This window comes from Equus quagga, unplaced genomic scaffold (assembly GCF_021613505.1).
Source record: "Equus quagga isolate Etosha38 unplaced genomic scaffold, UCLA_HA_Equagga_1.0 146_RagTag, whole genome shotgun sequence".
Classification (NCBI taxonomy): Eukaryota; Metazoa; Chordata; class Mammalia; order Perissodactyla; family Equidae; genus Equus; species Equus quagga.
The window spans coordinates 8,570,860-8,587,578 of record NW_025796728.1 but is presented as its reverse complement, the minus strand read 5'-3'; the positions used below and the strand labels follow the sequence as shown (position 1 = coordinate 8,587,578).

Genomic DNA, 16,719 nt, shown 5'->3' with positions numbered 1-16,719 from the left:
TTATACATTCCATACCACCAGCCTGGTATGTCTGTGTCTTTGTCACTTACTTTTTTGCAGCCCACAACAGAGTTGAGAGTCATTCTAAGTTTATCCACATTTGGGATCCTGCTTTGAATGTGGCAGAGAGTAGCTTAACTAGAATGAAATGTATATCATAAAAAAAGAAAAGGATTATTGGTGTCTAGAAAATAAGAACATAAAGCATTTGAATATGCCGATGTCTTGTAAAGGATTGCAACCTCAGTCTCCTGTCTTTGCCATCCAGGGGAATTCTGGCCCCGACATCTCTGAACCCAACATGAGGCCCAAGATACTTCCTGTGGCCCATTATCTTAACTGGAAAAGTCTGTGTTTGTAGAGATGGGTGAGAGTATAGAATCATGGATGAGGGAAGAAGGCATATAGATGTAGAACAAGGTTGTACTTTTGTAGACTGTGTTTTTTTGCTGTTTCCCAAGTATTCTCAAACACCTCCATGTATTATTTTTAATACAATATATAAAAAGGAGAAAAGGCGCATGTTATTTCATTTTCACATGAGTTTTAGAAGGCTAGAAATCCCAAGCTTCCTGTCAAGCAATATATTAGGAGGTATCTTAGCGTCAAGGGACAGAAAGTAGAACTTCTTAATAAATGTGTGGAGTTTAATATTTATTAGAGTTGCCATTGAAGTAAAACATATATAAACTACTTTTTCTTCTATTTTAGTTTATGATTGTTAGCTTAATTACTGCAAAATATGAAATCCTGCCAAAGAAGCCAAGATTTCTGTTTTTAAGAGGATAAAATAAGAACTAAGATTCACTTCCCCTGAATTAAAATGCCATGGAGATTTGAGTTCTCTGCCTTGGTGTTTCCCATTGGGGAAGTAAACTTTTTTTTGAGCTGAATTATAGGTTTCACGTGATTGGACTTCTTTGCTAATTGTTTTCATATGTTTCAGCACTCAGTCTTTTCTGCTAGTCTGTGGATCTTCTCAGCCACATAGTAATTAATTACAGAGGGAAAAAAAGCTCCAAGGAACAATAGACATTTTAGAAACCTTTAGAGGAAGAGCAGATGCAGCTAAGTGCCAGACACATCTTCCTCTACCTCTCTCCTTACCAGATACCTGAGTTACGGATCGTTGCTGAACAGATTCTTGGGGATCAGGGACCGGGCAGACACATAACTTGCGTGAACCTTTGCGACTCTGGATGTAGCTGCCCTGTTGGACACTGGGTGAAGAAGGGGGATTCTGGGGTTGCCCATGACATTCCCAGGAGGCCTAACAGGCTTTTCAGGAGAGCCCAGTTTCTTTCAATAGAACAAACTGGTTGCCAGTCTGAGCTGGTTCTTTGTGTGTTGCCAAGTAAAAGGAGGTGAAAGAAAATGCTGGCTCTTTCTTAGTTTAAGTCATCGTCTCATTCACTTTGAAATATATAAGCCTTGGAAACTTTGAGAAGAGCTTTTTCTTCCCCCTCACCTTCTTCGAGCCCATAATCTCTCCTATAAAGATAGCCTGACTTGTTTTAGATGAGGCTGGACAGGCTTGCCAGGTTGGAGGCCAGACTTGGTATTTCTCATTTCCTACTGGACTGTATTCCTTCTAAGTGAAGGAAGCTGTGCCCACAGACTAACTTCTTCTCAAAGCAACTTATCTGTGAATGACTTGGAAAAAACAAACATGCCGAACCTCCCAGTGAACATCAAGCCAAACAGCTGGGTCTACCCCTGAAATTTACTTAATTTACCTAAATTGAGGTGACTGGAACTAGAAACCTCAACATTCTCCTCTGCAAAGTGGGCATCATAATTCCTATCTTGCAGGGTTGTCATGAAGGTTAGTGTATCTGGAATGTACTAGCTGCTGAGAGTTGTAATTATCGAAAACTAAAATAGAATATGCTGAAGCTTCACATAGACTGCCCTTAAAAGAGAAAAAGAAGAGTACATTATAAAAGGTCACTTAAATATTTTGGTAACTAGATACCTGTGAACACAATCCTACTCTTCTGCCTCATACATATTATTTACTACTTCATAGCCAACAGTACCAGCCCAGAATTTGTGTCATTATTTTTTTTCTTTCTCTGAGTCTGCCCTGATGCTCTGAATTTACGGGATTCAAGCAATTAGTGGAAAATCAGTCACTGTGACTGGTTTTCAAGTGGGTGGAGTGTGGCTTTAAGTGGCCAATGATACGGAAAGCTTTATTCACCCCCTTTTTTTTAAGTCCACATATCGAAACTGAGATCACTTGAAAGAGTCCTGCCACACTGGGCATTTAGCCTAGAAAGAAACACCCCAGGGAATTTGTAGCCTGGCTGTGCTCTCACATCATGCATCAGGCAGTGGATTCTCCTGACACAAATTAACATCACAAATTGGCATGGCCATTTGCATAAATGCATCTGTTTTATTCCAAAGAATTTTGCCTGAGTTGGAGGAGATTGAAACCCAGGACCCCTGGTCAAAAAAATGGAAAGAGTGCAGCTCTTGGGCTTAAGAAGTTCTAGCTAGGAGTCTGCTCCCGTACTGGAATTGTAGTTGGATCAGCTGAGATGAGATAATGAATTTGAAAGGGCCTTTGTAAACTGTAAAGTCCTGTGCAAGCATTGTAGGGTAAGATTAGTTAGCATTCTGCTGTCATTAATCCTGGCTGAGCATTGCCTCTGTAACCAACAATGCGAACCACAACTCCATTCTAAGCACAACTCACAGGATCTCTTTATTTAGTAATCAAAATACTTCTCTTTCTCCTACTTCTGTAGTAACAATAATGCCTTATTTTTTGCATGATGCTCTGCTTTCAAAACTGTTCCTGGCCTTGTCCTTTGTTTAATGAATAGCACAGTGGTTAAGAACAGGACCTCTGGAGCCAGACTGCCTGGGTTTGAATTTTGACTTAAGTAGTGGCGCTTTGACCTTGAGCAAATTTCTTAACGTAATCTCAGTTTCCACTCTGCAAAATGGGAATGCTAAAAACACTAACATTGCAGGGTTCTTATTAGAGTTAAATGAATGAACACTAGAAGGAATTCTAGCACATAGTGTGCTCACAATAATCATTAGCCACCTTCATTGTTATCATCAGTGTGCTTTTTAAACAATGCCTTTTTGAAGAGATTAACTCAGTGGCCTGTCATTTCCCATTGACCATTCTTTATAGCCAGAGTCAACCAATGCCAGTTGGTACTTGCCAGACCCATTGGCTAAGAAGGCAGGGAGGAGAGCGAGCCTCGTCCAGGAGTGGCCAGACAGGAGACTGAGAGTTAAGTGTGCAACTCAAAGAGCAAGATTTCATATTTTAAGAAATAAATTTATTTAGGGAGCAAAGCACCAACAACAACCTTTAAATTCTATGTTTTACAATTTTATTGAGAACAATGGTTAGCAGTGAGAAGGAGTTTACTGGGCATGACTAATGGTGATTTGATTTTCCAAAGTCAGATGGAGTGAGAGCCTATTGTAGTCTTAAATGGCCTCCTCTGCAGCGGTGTGAGGCAGAGCAACAGTGGGCCATCTGGTCAACCACAGTACAGAGTTTCATTGCTCATTTTACTCTTAGCCAGGCTAATTCTTCCTGTCTTCGTTTCTGAGATGAGTCGTCCTTTGATGATGAAGAATTTGCTCTTAATCCTCTCAGAAGTCCGATACAAAGTAGGTCAGCTTTCTTTAGAAGTCAAGATATTTTATTTACTTATCCTCTTTATGAACTGAGAAGATAATAAATGATTTAAAAAAAATGTTTTAACACTTTATTATTACTTAGAAGCAAGGCTGATCTTATGACTGGGAGGGGGGAGGAGTTTGTTTGAATATCAGATAGGCACAGTCAATGGTCTTCCCACCCCCCACCCCGCCCAACAAAGACAAAAAACAAACAAAGCAAAAAAAGTCCTGATATTCCTCCATTAAACTGTATTCCTCTAGAAATTTAAGGTTTAGGGCCTTCAAGATCTCTGAAGATGGAGATAGCCCAAAGTAATAATTTTTAAGCCATTTTGGCAAAATGTCTTACGACAATTTACTTGATATCTAGCATATAACAAAGAAAAAGAGCTGGGAGGTAGAGAGTCATGGGGGCGGAAGATGGAAGAAAGGGTTACTGATGGGAGGGTGCAGGGCAAGATAAGCTTTTCTGCCTCAGGTCCATCCTGTGCATGGTCATAAACTATTCCAGATGTTTCAGGTTAGCTCAGCTCTGCAGAAACACCTTCCTTACACTTTGCAATCTAGTACATATTCTAGGTGTGCTGTCACCCAGCTGCATTCATTAGCTTTCCCTCAGGTCAGTTTCTTGGTGGCTCAAATTTTTGCCCTGTCCGTCAAAAACAAATTGAGGATCTATTGGGTGCATTGCTAATGTGCTAGAGAAAAAAGAACAACAATAAAAAGCTGCCTACTTTTCCCAATTTCATGAAAAGAATGTGGATTGTCACTTTCAGAGCCATTTAGGATCCTGCCTTTCGGATACTGATGGAGCCCTGTAAATTAAATGAGTTTTTAATATTGCTAGTAGCTGGCTAAATTCAAGGTTTTGAAACCTGCCCTAACTATGGTGCAACTCTGGACTAAAATAGTAAACAGATTCCATCTGAACTAATGATATTGAGAAGACATTTCACTAACAACACAGTTGTCTGTCTGGAGATGGGGATTTGAAATTTTTTTGGTCTGATCATATGTAGAGTTCCATTTAATTTTGCTCTATCAGTCAAAAGCAATTAAGTGATGAGAAAGAAGCCGTTCGCGATATTATCCTTCGCAAAGAAAACCCTTTCCTGACCCACCAACACGGCAAAGATTCGGAGTCAGAAGATGAAGCTGCACGTCGACTGCCTGATCTTGAGAAAGATGACTTTGCTGCAAGAAGAGCAAGGATGAACCAGACCAAGCCAATGGTGCCACTGAATCAACTCCTTTATGGGCCCTACCCAAAAAAAGAGGTGAAGAAATCAGATGGCAGCAGACAGCTCTCAAAGGGAACCTCAGAAAAGAAAAGTCTAGAATATAAAAGGTCTGCACGGTGTGTATGTGTGTGTGTATGTATGAAAGAGAGCGAGAGAAAACATAATTAAGCAAAGGTGATTTGTATCATAGCCCCTTGTTCCTCTCTTTCCTGCCCCAATTACGTATAATTGCTAATGGTGGTTTATTTTGAAGTAGAACTCCAGCTATCCAATCTACCCTAAGTGCAGATGGCAGAGAGTAGAATGGCCATATTCAAAATAGGGCTGAATTTGCCAAATAAATATTGAGCTCCTGTGTGCAGATGTGCTGTATCTGGGCACATCACCACAGATGGGTGCTGGTGTCATAGATTGGCATTATTGGCACAAACAGATGTGTACCATTGCCTTCCAGGGAACAGTCACCTCTCAAGGCCTCCCCAGTCCATTAATAGGAGGCAGAAATCATAGTTATTCCTTAGCTATAAATATAAACTCTTCTCTCTTCTTAGCTCCTTTTAGATATTGGAGAGGAAAAAAATGAGGCTTGCTCTTTCTTCTCTCACACCAGCAAGATCACCTAGACATTTAATGATAGATATTTCTCATGAAAAAAACTTCTCAAACATATAAAATATAATATACTTCTATTTGTTCTATCATGGAAATTGTTTTTAAATGAGTTTCCTTCTCCCAACTTCTCTCCCATCCTGTTGATTTGGGAAAGGAAAATTGTAGTGAAATGGGATTAGCCAATGATTTTTATCCTAAGAGGGATATGATTTCATTTAAGCTGTCAGCTTGCTAAATTTCATTGTGCTGGGTTCCTCATTCTTGTATTTTTTCCATGTATCAGAATCAGTTAGAGTTCACATCTTGATTATTTAATTGTCATCTTTTTGCCTATTGCCTGAGAGGCTTGTAAGCCTGTTGAACTGAGAATATAAGTATCTCAGCTATGTTTTACACAATTAAAATAGTTTTTTGGGTAGTTTTCATTGAACTCAGTGGCATAGTTAGTGTGTAGTTTTGGTTTTATTTTTTCTTTTTTATGAAGTACCAGATACAAAACACATGAAAGATCCCCGGATGTAGAACAGGGATCAGAGCACAGAAGACCTGGCACAACTTTTTTATAGGACACATTATAGCTTCAGGAGGCTCATTCTTGGAGGGCCTGTGGGATCGGTTGTTGCAAGTGAAACAAAGACTTCTGGATAACTGACCAGCATCAAGGCATATTGATGGGGACCAGCAACTTGAGTTAGGAAAAGGAGTAGCTTTTGTATCTCTTTTTTTCCTTTCTCCTCCATGCAATTTTAATTCCTGATATTTCCAGCTTATTTGTCTGTAATCACCTGACCCTGTGTTTAGGAACACAGCTCTGGGTCTGGGACAGCCCATGACCTCTTTAGGCAAAGAACTGATGGAAAAAAGAAGGATCCCTCGTGGCTCTTTGCAATGCTCTTCCTTGTTCCTCTTCCTCAAACTAAAAGCCAATAGAAGATTCTGTAGCCTTCCTATTTGCATAGGCTCTGCAAATACACCAAGTCATCCATGTAACAAAAGAATACTTCTTGGTTTTCTGGCTTGGATGATATATTTTGAAAAAATAAATAGCCCTATTTGTGTATATTTTGAGATTTTCTATCTCAAGAAGCATATTTAGTTAGAAATTGACTTTTAATGTGATAGAATGTTTATGCATATAAATGCCACAGCTTTGGTTTAAATTACAGTATTGTCAACATTAGCCATCTAACATTCACATCTTAGGAGAGCAATTGAAAATATCAGTTTTAGCATCAGTAAAAGCCAACAGTTATTAACACAAGAAACAAATGGGTGTTGACTCTGTGGACCCCGATAAAGAGGATACGTTGTGTTTATTCTTCAGGTTTATATTAGCCAAACCTAACTCATGCTATCAGGAAGCAGAGACTGAGTTTGAACATTGAAACTTTCTTGTCACAGTTGACTTAAATGTACTTTCTGATCATGCAGGGGTTTGTGGTTGAAATGTTTAATATGTGAACAACGTTCCAGCTATCTCCAAACTAATCCTAGAATTTGGATCATGCCAAGCTCGTTACTAACATTTTACTGGTGCAGTAAAAGACATTCCAAGAGGGCTCAGGGATTCAATCAGAAAACTTGAATTCATTATAGTAACCTGAATAGTGTGGGAATTGGGCATCATTATTGTCAAACCGAAATCTCATTACCATTCTTAACAGTCTTTCAGCGAGCCCTGGCTTCTCTTCCTAAACTAAACTAGAGACTATCATCTGGTGGAAAAACTCCATCTCATTACAGTGTCAAAAGGGCAGAATAGACGAAAGTAATTGAGGCTCCAATTGATTCCATATTTTTGAGAAAGGCAAAGGTGCTTCCATCATATTGTTCTGTGCTCAGCCTCTGAATTTCCATGCTTGACATTCTATTTGTCTGCTCTCCTTCCTTGAACCTGATTTTTCTGGTGATTTGGGGCCTGGATCAAATTGACAGAAGTCAGGGCCAAACAGAAGAGGTGAAGTCGATGGTGACCTGTATTATGCGGGCTCAGGAGAGTGAACCTGCGGAAGAGGGACTCAGGAAGGTGCCAGATCTTTACAAGGATGACCTGGCGCAGCGGAGAATTCAGGGCAGCCTTGCCCCTCACCGTGAGGCCCCGAGCTTTGTCACAGTCTCCAAAATAACAGAAGCCGACTTGGAGACGTGGGAGAGACTGAAAGTGTCAGGAAAGACGAGGTGTGTCATATTTTCCCTTGGCAGTGGTATTATTTAACTTTGAAGGAATCAAATGCTTATTCTTCTATCATTTTTTTATTTTCATGGCCAGAAAAAATGCATCTCAAAACACAGAGCATAGTTTTCATAATTTGAAACATTAATACTAAAACTTTAAGCCACATGGATGGAAAGCATCCTTTTTAATTCAACCTGCTTATTATGAATGGTTATTTTCATAGGCTTGTTTACTGTAAGGAATTTAAACTCGATTTTTAAATAATTTGAATTATTTTGTTGTACCTAAGATTTTCTTATGCCATCATTTATGGTATTAGAAGTGATATTTGAAAAGCTATAGAAGACTAAAGCACTATTTATCTAGGCAAGGCAATGATCATTTCTTCATTTGATTGATTAATGGAAAAGCACTTCTTATTGATGTGTACTTGCCTTAGAAACCTTTGGAACTTATTTCTGGTTCTGACTAGGGATGGAGGTGTTGAGCACATCTGTGCCCCTGAACCTTCACCAGAAATTAAAGCAGAGACTGCCATCCGTGATGACTTTGCCAGCCGCAAAGCAAGGGCCTATAAGACAGCTGCCAGCCCCAGGCAGAAGTTTGTGCACTTTGGACCAGTAACAGAGATAGATCAGCAGAAATGGAAGCGTCTCAGCATTGGCAAGGCCGGGCCTAGGGAGGATGCAGAAGTCATCAGTCATGGCAGCAAGATTCAACCTTACTCTGTGTCCTCCGCCGCAGCGGCCACGTCTAGCTTAGAGGAAGACCGAACACTTAATCCACAAAATGACCTCAGGTATTTTTCACCATACATGTGCAAGGAGAGCTGCATGGGAGTCACTGCTGCTTTCAGAGTTTGCTGAAGGACGATAAAGAAACCTCCACAGATGACATAGTTTAAACAGGCTCTTTTGCTGGTTAGCAGAGAAGTAATGTTAGCAGGTCACCCTGGGGGGAGGCACATGTGTGAAGTTAAATGGCAGGCGTCCATTTTGATTCTGTTGTCACCAAAATCACTGGCTGGGAATGCCAATAATCTTGGCAAATGACCCTTTTTCCCTCAGCTGTGTTAAGCACTATTTTATTAGTTGGAAGTCCAGAATGAACGAGATGGGATGTTTAAATGATATTCCTAGTGTTTTTTCTAAAGATATATTGATAAAAATCAGGCTTATCTATAACCTCCCTCTTTCCTATCCCACAGAGAGAGGAAAAAATCATTAGTATCCTAAGTTCAAATTTTGGACATCTAAGTAGATACAAAAAAATAAAGGTCTCCTCCCCTCCCCTACTTTCTAAAATTATACAATAAATCTTGAGTGGAAAAACACTCTTCTCTTAAGGGTTCCTATGACTCAAGAGTTTCCTTGGATGAATCACCATCCAAATTTGTGAGGGATTACCTGGGAAAAGATTTTGCAGGCCTGTCACCAGTTCTTATCCTCACTGGAGGCCTTCCACCTTTGAATTCCCAAGGCCACTTTTGGAGATTCAGTGCTCTGGGCTGGTCTTTCTTCCATCAAGCAGGTATAGGACATATATAAGACTCTAGATTCTCCTGGGAACGTCCGTTCCACCTGTATGGTGGGAGCAAAGTAAAGCTCTCCATGGCAGAGAAAATGTTCCAGACACTCTCCTTCATATTCTGTCCTTGACATCCAAAGGCAGCGTGGATGGTCCCTGACATACAGAGAAGCTCCTTTGGTTCCATACTGTGATTGACACCATAGAGGAGAGCAGACTGTGGATATTAATAATCCTAATACACCAGAAATACACAGGTTGGGTTTCGGAGGTTGATGGGGAATGGGATGGAGGAGGTGGGAGTAAGAAATTAGTAAGAAATGCATCCTTGAGTCCTTGACTACTGAGGGAGCCATCACTCAGCCCCATGGTGACAGAGTGATGCCAACCTTCTTTGAGTTTTCTCAGGCCCCTGCCTGAGTTCAGATTCCATGATCTCAGTCTGAGTATGTCATCCTTACCAGTATCTTACTACCCAGTTCTCAGGTGAGCCACCAAACTCTTTCTCTTAATCTTTCTGTCTCAATGACTTTCATTGTCTCCTTTTATAACTCTATTCCTCTTCTCTCTTGCCACCAATGCTGCTTGATTATCAACAGAATAGTGACTTCTGGCATAGATGACTATTGCAAAAGGGTCTCACGGCTGGCTCCTGTGCTGGAGTCCCAGGAGGAACATGTCTGCAGTTTGGGCGAGGGCCCACCAGAGGAAGGTGAGGAGGACATTTCCTCCCTCCCCAAGAGGTGAAGGATGACAAGTGGGGTAAAGCCTCTGGTGTGAATTCTTTCCTAGTAGTAAAGCTGTCCTCTCTGGCTTTAGTTACATGCAAACAGCTGCCACAGGACAGCAAAGAAGAGAATGAAGGAGTTGCTCAAAGAGATTCTGAGATGCTGCCAAAGGCTGAGAGATCTGAGGAGAGCAGCCAGCCACTGTGAGCACCTTGCCTGCATTCCAGGGTGTGCTGCCTCTGCTGTGTGTGGCTGTTGTGTTCCCAAAAAAACAGCTTAGAGCCACAGTATGCACTTGGTGGCTGATGTGGCATGGAGTTAAGTCATTTAAAGGAATGTATTCATCCTGGAGTCAGAGTTCCGCTTTCAGTGCTCCCCCTGGGTAGAGATTTTAGCCTTTGCGTGTGGTTGGGTGCTGGCCAAATTTCGTTCTCAGGAATCATGAAAATCAGAAAGAGAAATCCATTCCCCTGTAAGTACCAGCTGCATGATGGAGGTCCACGGTATTAATACCCAGTTGCTGTGTGTGCTGCTGCCTCCATGGGCATTGGCTTCTTCTGTCTTGAGTTAATGCCAGTGAGTGACGCTGCTGAAAATATCTTTAGCAATAAGTGGGCTTTGACTGGCTGGACTGAATGTTGCTCTAGTTCGTGTCCTCTGGCCTCTGAATGGGAGGCTTCGGAGAAAGAAGAGAGCTCAGAGAAGGTGACAGCTCTTGCCTGGAGTGGCAGTGGACTAAGAGGCCAAAGAAAGTTGTATGATTCACAAAAAGATGACATGATGGCCAGGAGAACTGGCATGTCTTTTAGACACACTGGATCCAACCCAAACCAGTTCCTTCCGGTTCCATTTGCAAAGCGACAAGATGTGGAAGAATCTGCCAAAGTTCCACCAATGAAAGATAAGAGGTCAGAATATTATCCTGTGCTCTTGTGACTTTGTTTCTCCAGTCTGAGCCTTGATACGTGCTTTGAATAAGTTAATGCACAATGGTACATCAATGCCACTTACCTGCTCTTGCTTGCAGAGTGATAAAAATTGGTCCAGTCTGCCAAGAATTTTTTTTTTCTTTTTTGCATGTAAGCAGATGCGAAAAGAATAGTTCTGTTGTGAATTTTCTGTTAAACATTCTTTCTGACTGTCATCTTGTGGGCAGCCTAAATGGGAAACTCATATTTCTTCTAAGCTCAGACAGGGAGCCTTCAGGTAAAGGGGTTGAACTTCTTTCTGACCTACTTGATTTGCACTTTGATTCAAGGAGAGTCTTCAGGTCCAAAGAAGATGTATATCCACTTATAAAATTTGTGCTTTCATTCAATTTCAACATTAGCAAATGCTCAGTGCTTTCTAGAAGTAGGATTTCTGTTCTGTGCTTTGACTTGATTTAAAATGAAGAGTAGGGAAATAATAATCCTGGGTTTCATGGTCTGGTTTAAGGTTCCATATGCTGAAAGTTCTGTTACTATTTAGTAAGACTGATATATTTTTGCTAAAACTGTGGTCCGCTTAATCAATGTAGGGCAAATGATTGAGGACTATTTTGCATAATTATAAGCTGCACTATAAAGCAGGAAGTGATGGACTTCCACTTCACAAAGGACCTTCATGGTGGTGAGACAGAGGGTAGAGTGGGGAGCAGGGAGAAATCTTAAGTAATCCCCAAATATTAAAATTAATATCCTAGCCATCTTTACTACCTAGATTTAATCTCTGTTTTACATTCTTCTGAATCATAATAATAATACTATAATAAAGCCTTCTTATCACACTGGTTTCAGCTATAGGGTGCTTCGTAGCCCTTTCACGGTGCGTCTGCTCCCTTGAGCTCACCTTCTCCTGGGAATTCATGGGTGGGTTGAATCAATATTAGCTCCATTTCGCAAATGGGAGCCTGATGTAGAGAGAAGTTAAGTGAGTGGATCACACCTGGATCCCGGCTGGTGAAGGCTGGTGAGGGCTGGCTCGTGACAGAGGACTAACCCGTCTGCCTGGTCCACCACAGTCACTCACTCTCCAGATGCCCTGACGTGGTGTGTGGTCCTGGATCAGTGGGCTACTGTAAAGCAAGTTAGAATGAAAGGAAAGAAGGAAGGGAGTCCTACAGGCTGCCTACTAAGATACATTCTAGGTGCTTTTCCATTTACTTACTCCTCACACAAACTTTGAGAGTAAGAACTTTCATCTGTATTTCGCAGTTAGGAAGCTGAGGCCCATGTCCACACAGTTCATAATTACAGATCAAACCCAGCTCTGTCTGAGTGGAAAGGCACTGTCCCACTCCAGCGTGTTGCCTACGCAAGTAACCAGAGGAAACTGGAAGTCTGATGAATTCCCTGTCACTTCTATCTGTCCTCTATTTGTGATTCAGAAAGAGTTCTCTTTATATTCAAATGGGAACGAATGGCTAGTTTGAGCACAAAGAGATATAGTCAGATTACCTATGTGACACAGTTGCGTGACTGAGCAAGCACACGCCTTGGGAATTTGTGTTTCCTTTCAACAAGTATTTACTGAGTAATTACTATGTATAAAACACTGTGCTAGGTGCTACCCAATAATCTTAAATGAGCAGTAAACCCATTTTTCCCTCTCATTTCAAAGGAAGCTTATGCTGTTGCACAATGTGGAAGTATGTAACCAGCTAATTATTGATCCTGAAGTGCTGTGTTTAGTGCTGAAAGTTATATAAATGTGATCAGTAGGTGAATAGAATATTCCCTATATCTTTCTAAATATCCCTGCCCTCACAATTCAACTTTATTAATTGCTTTTTTGGGGGTAGTATGCTTATACCAACTATGATTTGTCTGGCCAATTTTGTACCTCATAGCCCATTGACTCAATTACTTTGCATTAAAAAATCTTTTTATTAGTGAGTTTTTAACTTATTACTTTTCATTTTCCCGTAGGAAAACCATTTGAAGCCCAAGCTCTAATTATCTTCTCCATAACAGCAAAGGCAGTTCTGCTTAAATTGGTGCCCTCTTAAAGCTAATAAATTAATCTGAGAGGAAATTCCTTAAATCCATAAGTGTATAGTAAAGGGATAAAGGAAGGCTGTCGTCAGAGACTGTGCTATTCTTTTCTTTTCAATTTCCAGAGCATCCAGTAAGTATTCAGTAAATACTTATTGAGGGCCTAGTCTGGTCACTATTCAGGGAACCCAGAAAGAAAAACCCTCTCCTCTTGGAGCTTACGTTTTAGTGTAAATTTACATTTGTTGGCAGAGTTGTCCATGAAATACTTTTAAGTATTTTGTGTAGAAGCCATTTAAATTCAAATATATCCTACATGCAACAAGGTAGCTGAACCTCATAAACAAACTGTGCTAAAGAAGCCCAGCTCAAAAGAGTATACCTGCTGTATGGGTCCATTTATATGGTGCAAAACCCTCAACACTAATCTGTGAGTGTGTTCGGTTTGTGAAGTTCATCGAGGTGTATGGGGATGGTATGTGCCTTTTCTGTATATATGTTATAATTCTATGAAACATTAAGAAAAATGTTCAAATAGAGACACAAAAATATGTGCCGACTGTTAATAGTCATGTCTAGATTAACCATCAATTAGGGGTAACTTCTCCATAGATAATTTAGAAAACACTCTATTTAAGTTTCTTCCAATAGGCCCGTTGATTAACTGGGAAACATTGATCCAGTCTTCAGAATTAACACTGCTTATGCACACTTTCTTGATGTGGAGGAATCCACTGGTTATCTGCTTCAATGTTGTGGTGTCTTTGGAAAATTGAGTGTATTACATTAAACATTAGCACCTCCTGAAACTATACCCAGAGACACAGGAAACAAGTCTTACTGCCAGAAAAGAAATGTCCACAAACACTTTTCCCTTGTCTTGCTTTTGGCCATTTCATCAGAGATTTTGGGTTTTGCGCTGGTGCAGTTGCCTTCACTGTGAATGGGAATAATTATTAATGAATGCAGACTGTTCTAGAATGATAAAAGCATAAATGAGGAGGGTGTATGCTTATGTACATCCATGCATTTTGGGGGTGTTTTCCCTAAGATTGTAGGGAGAGATCTTTAGAAATTATTCTTTTCCCTATAAACTGTTATGAAACTGAACATGAGACCAGGTAATTTTTGCTGAAAACTCCATGCTTTAATTTATCGGAAACTGAAAACAGGACATTTTTTCTCTACTCAATTTTTTGTCCACCGTCAGAGTGCAGAAATGAACAGCATTTCAGGACATAGGTAAAAATCTTCTCTTCAAATTCCCCTTTGCTGGGGAAACAGTCATTTGTGGGAGCTGCTTTTTAAAAATGTGCTTAAAGTATATCCTTGTGATCTTCTAATTTTTTTTTTCTAATTTGGCCTTTTTCTTTGCTTTATCAAACACATTAAACCTTAAAGTGCCTATATCACAAAGAGTACAACTTTGTAGACCTAAATAATCAGAAGGATATAAAAGACTGTAAAAGTCTTCGGTTTTTCAAGTTATGGAATATCACCCAAGTCTGGTTTTGATTAAGGTTGCCAGTTTTCTAGGAATTGTGGTTTTTGTCAAATGCATGTGGAAGGCACTGATTGGGGTTCTGGTTGGAGTTCTGGTTTGCTTTCAGAAAACTGCAGAAACGCTCTTTGATGTCATTTGTGCAAATGCATTAACACATCAGAGAAAGGGTCAGTAGGCGTGTGCTTCTACGCTGGTGTCCATTACAGCCCATTACTGCTGAACATCAAGGCATGAACGGTTTAACTGTTTGCGAAGGACCATAATACAGGTTTGGGGTTTTTTTCGCCTGCCTTCTCTAAACATTGTGGGTTGCACCTAAGTCTTTTTGTGTTTATATTGAACAGATTTCTTTCTTTGTGGGTAGCATGGGGATTGTTTTTATTTCTCCTCTGGGTTTTAATACAAATTTTGCATTCTTTAGAAATGTCAAGACTTTTCTTTCATTTTCAGCAGTTAATGAATATTGCTAATTGTCTAATGACACTTCTCTTCCAGTATGATTGGCAAAAAAGGTTTGGCACACATACATTTCACCATTAGTTTTTATTTCCAGCTTGGTGACAGCGTTAACCTTCTCTGTCCTGCCAATTTTCTAATTTTGTATTTGGTCTTGTAGATACGGTCTGAGAACTCCTGTGTCTGATGACGCAGAGTAAGTTGTCTTGTATTCATAGGAATACATTAACTGCTAGCCTAAACTGCATGCTTCTAGTACTTACCCACTAATTGAAATGCAATTGATGCAACTGGGAACTAAATAGCTAACTGGCTCGTGCGGCCTCAGAAAAGCACTTGAAGTTGGAACACGGAACATATGTTCTGTGCAGGAGAGATGAATGAGAAGGCAACTTGAGCATGATTCTAATATGCAGCTGCTGCTTAAGACTTAACATTTGCTTTTCATAGACGGGGCATGTTAAAGTTGTTCTTGTTGCGTTGGTACCCCTCCCGAACCATAGAATTATTAAAAGGGTATTCTGCGTTTTGCATTGAATATGTGATATGTTGGGGCTTTTGGACTTAATGACGAAGCAGCCACTCTCATAGCCACATTCTTCTAGACTAAGAAAATAAATCCTAAACCACTAATTATACATTCAGAAGCCCAAGTTCCTCCCAGGTTGGAGTAATATAAACTATGTGATGCTTGAGACCAAAACGTTGGGGTTTCATTCTAGTTCCATGGCATATATAGCAAGGGGTCAAGATGTGAAACATGATTTGGGCTTCCACTCCCTGCTACTCGGTTTCCACTCCTCTCAGAGATTCATTTTCCATCCCCTGCCTCACATCCAAATTTGAGAAGAATCCATACTCTTCTATTTGTGACCACATTAACTCCATTTCAAAAGTGGATTTCCTGGGGCCAGCCCTGTGGTGTGGTGGTGAAGTTCGCACGCTCTGCTTCAGCAGACTGGGATTTGCAGGTTTGGATCCTGGGTGCGGACCTATACACTGCTCATCAAGCCATGCTGTGGCGGCATCCCACATACAAAATAGAGGAAGATTGGCACAGATGTTAGCTCAGGGTCAATTTCCTCAAGCAAAAAGAGGAAGATTGGGAACAGATGTTAGCTCAGGGCCAATCTTCCTCACCAAAAAAAAAGGGGGGGGGGCGGAATTTCCATACACAGAGCATTCTGAAACTGATATCCAAGGCAAAAGTTTTCTTTGCAGAATGCTGGCTTTCTCAGATTTGAGTAATTTGGCTTCTTTTACACTTTTTTTAATTGCAGTCACATTGGTTTATAACATTATATAAAATTTCAGGTGTATGTCATTATATTTTGACTTCTCTATAGACTGTATAGTGTTCACCACCTAAAGTCTAGTTGCCATCCATCACTATCCACATGCGCCCCTTTACCCCTTTCATCCTCCCCCCACAAGTAATTTGTCTTTTTAAAAATGTGGTTGATGTTTTAATTCCAGCATCAGTAGCCTGCTAAGCCTGATGTCTCTCCTCTGCAAGAGGCATTTTGTGGCCTCATGGGAGTCTGGGCCCTCAGAAGAGTGAGCACCAGCATTCCTTCTCCTCACCTTCCTGTTCTGAGCCATAGTGTCCAGTCACGTTACGAGGAGTCTAAATGATGGTGTAGAATACACAGATATCATTTACACCAATGACAATGAGATTAAGCCAAAAATTGACTGTTTTTGAATTGTACCTTTTCCACATTTGCATTCAAGCTGTGAGCTCAGTTTGTACTCCCAGCTCTAAGCAGCCTTACTCTAGCTCCAAGGGTGTCAGCTTCCGATGTGTGATCTATGATTGCATTGTGGTCTGACATACAGAACA

At 40.6% G+C, this 16,719-nt stretch overlaps 1 protein-coding gene across 4 annotated transcripts in view; it reads left to right on the top strand.

The window, feature by feature from the left end:
- Positions 1 to 16,719, top strand: part of LOC124232944 (LIM and calponin homology domains-containing protein 1) — a 311,710-nt gene that overhangs the window by 236,301 nt on the left and 58,690 nt on the right. For 3 of the 4 annotated variants that reach the window (XM_046649900.1, XM_046649902.1, XM_046649901.1), the window contains exon 9: positions 15,037 to 15,072. In XM_046649900.1, the coding sequence (XP_046505856.1) occupies positions 15,037 to 15,072 (36 nt within the window). Of the gene's footprint in view, positions 1 to 4,702; positions 5,006 to 7,445; positions 7,689 to 8,158; positions 8,486 to 9,812; positions 9,926 to 10,032; positions 10,145 to 10,588; positions 10,850 to 15,036; positions 15,073 to 16,719 lie in introns of all 4 variants that reach the window. The other variant, XM_046649899.1, reaches the window with a different exon arrangement.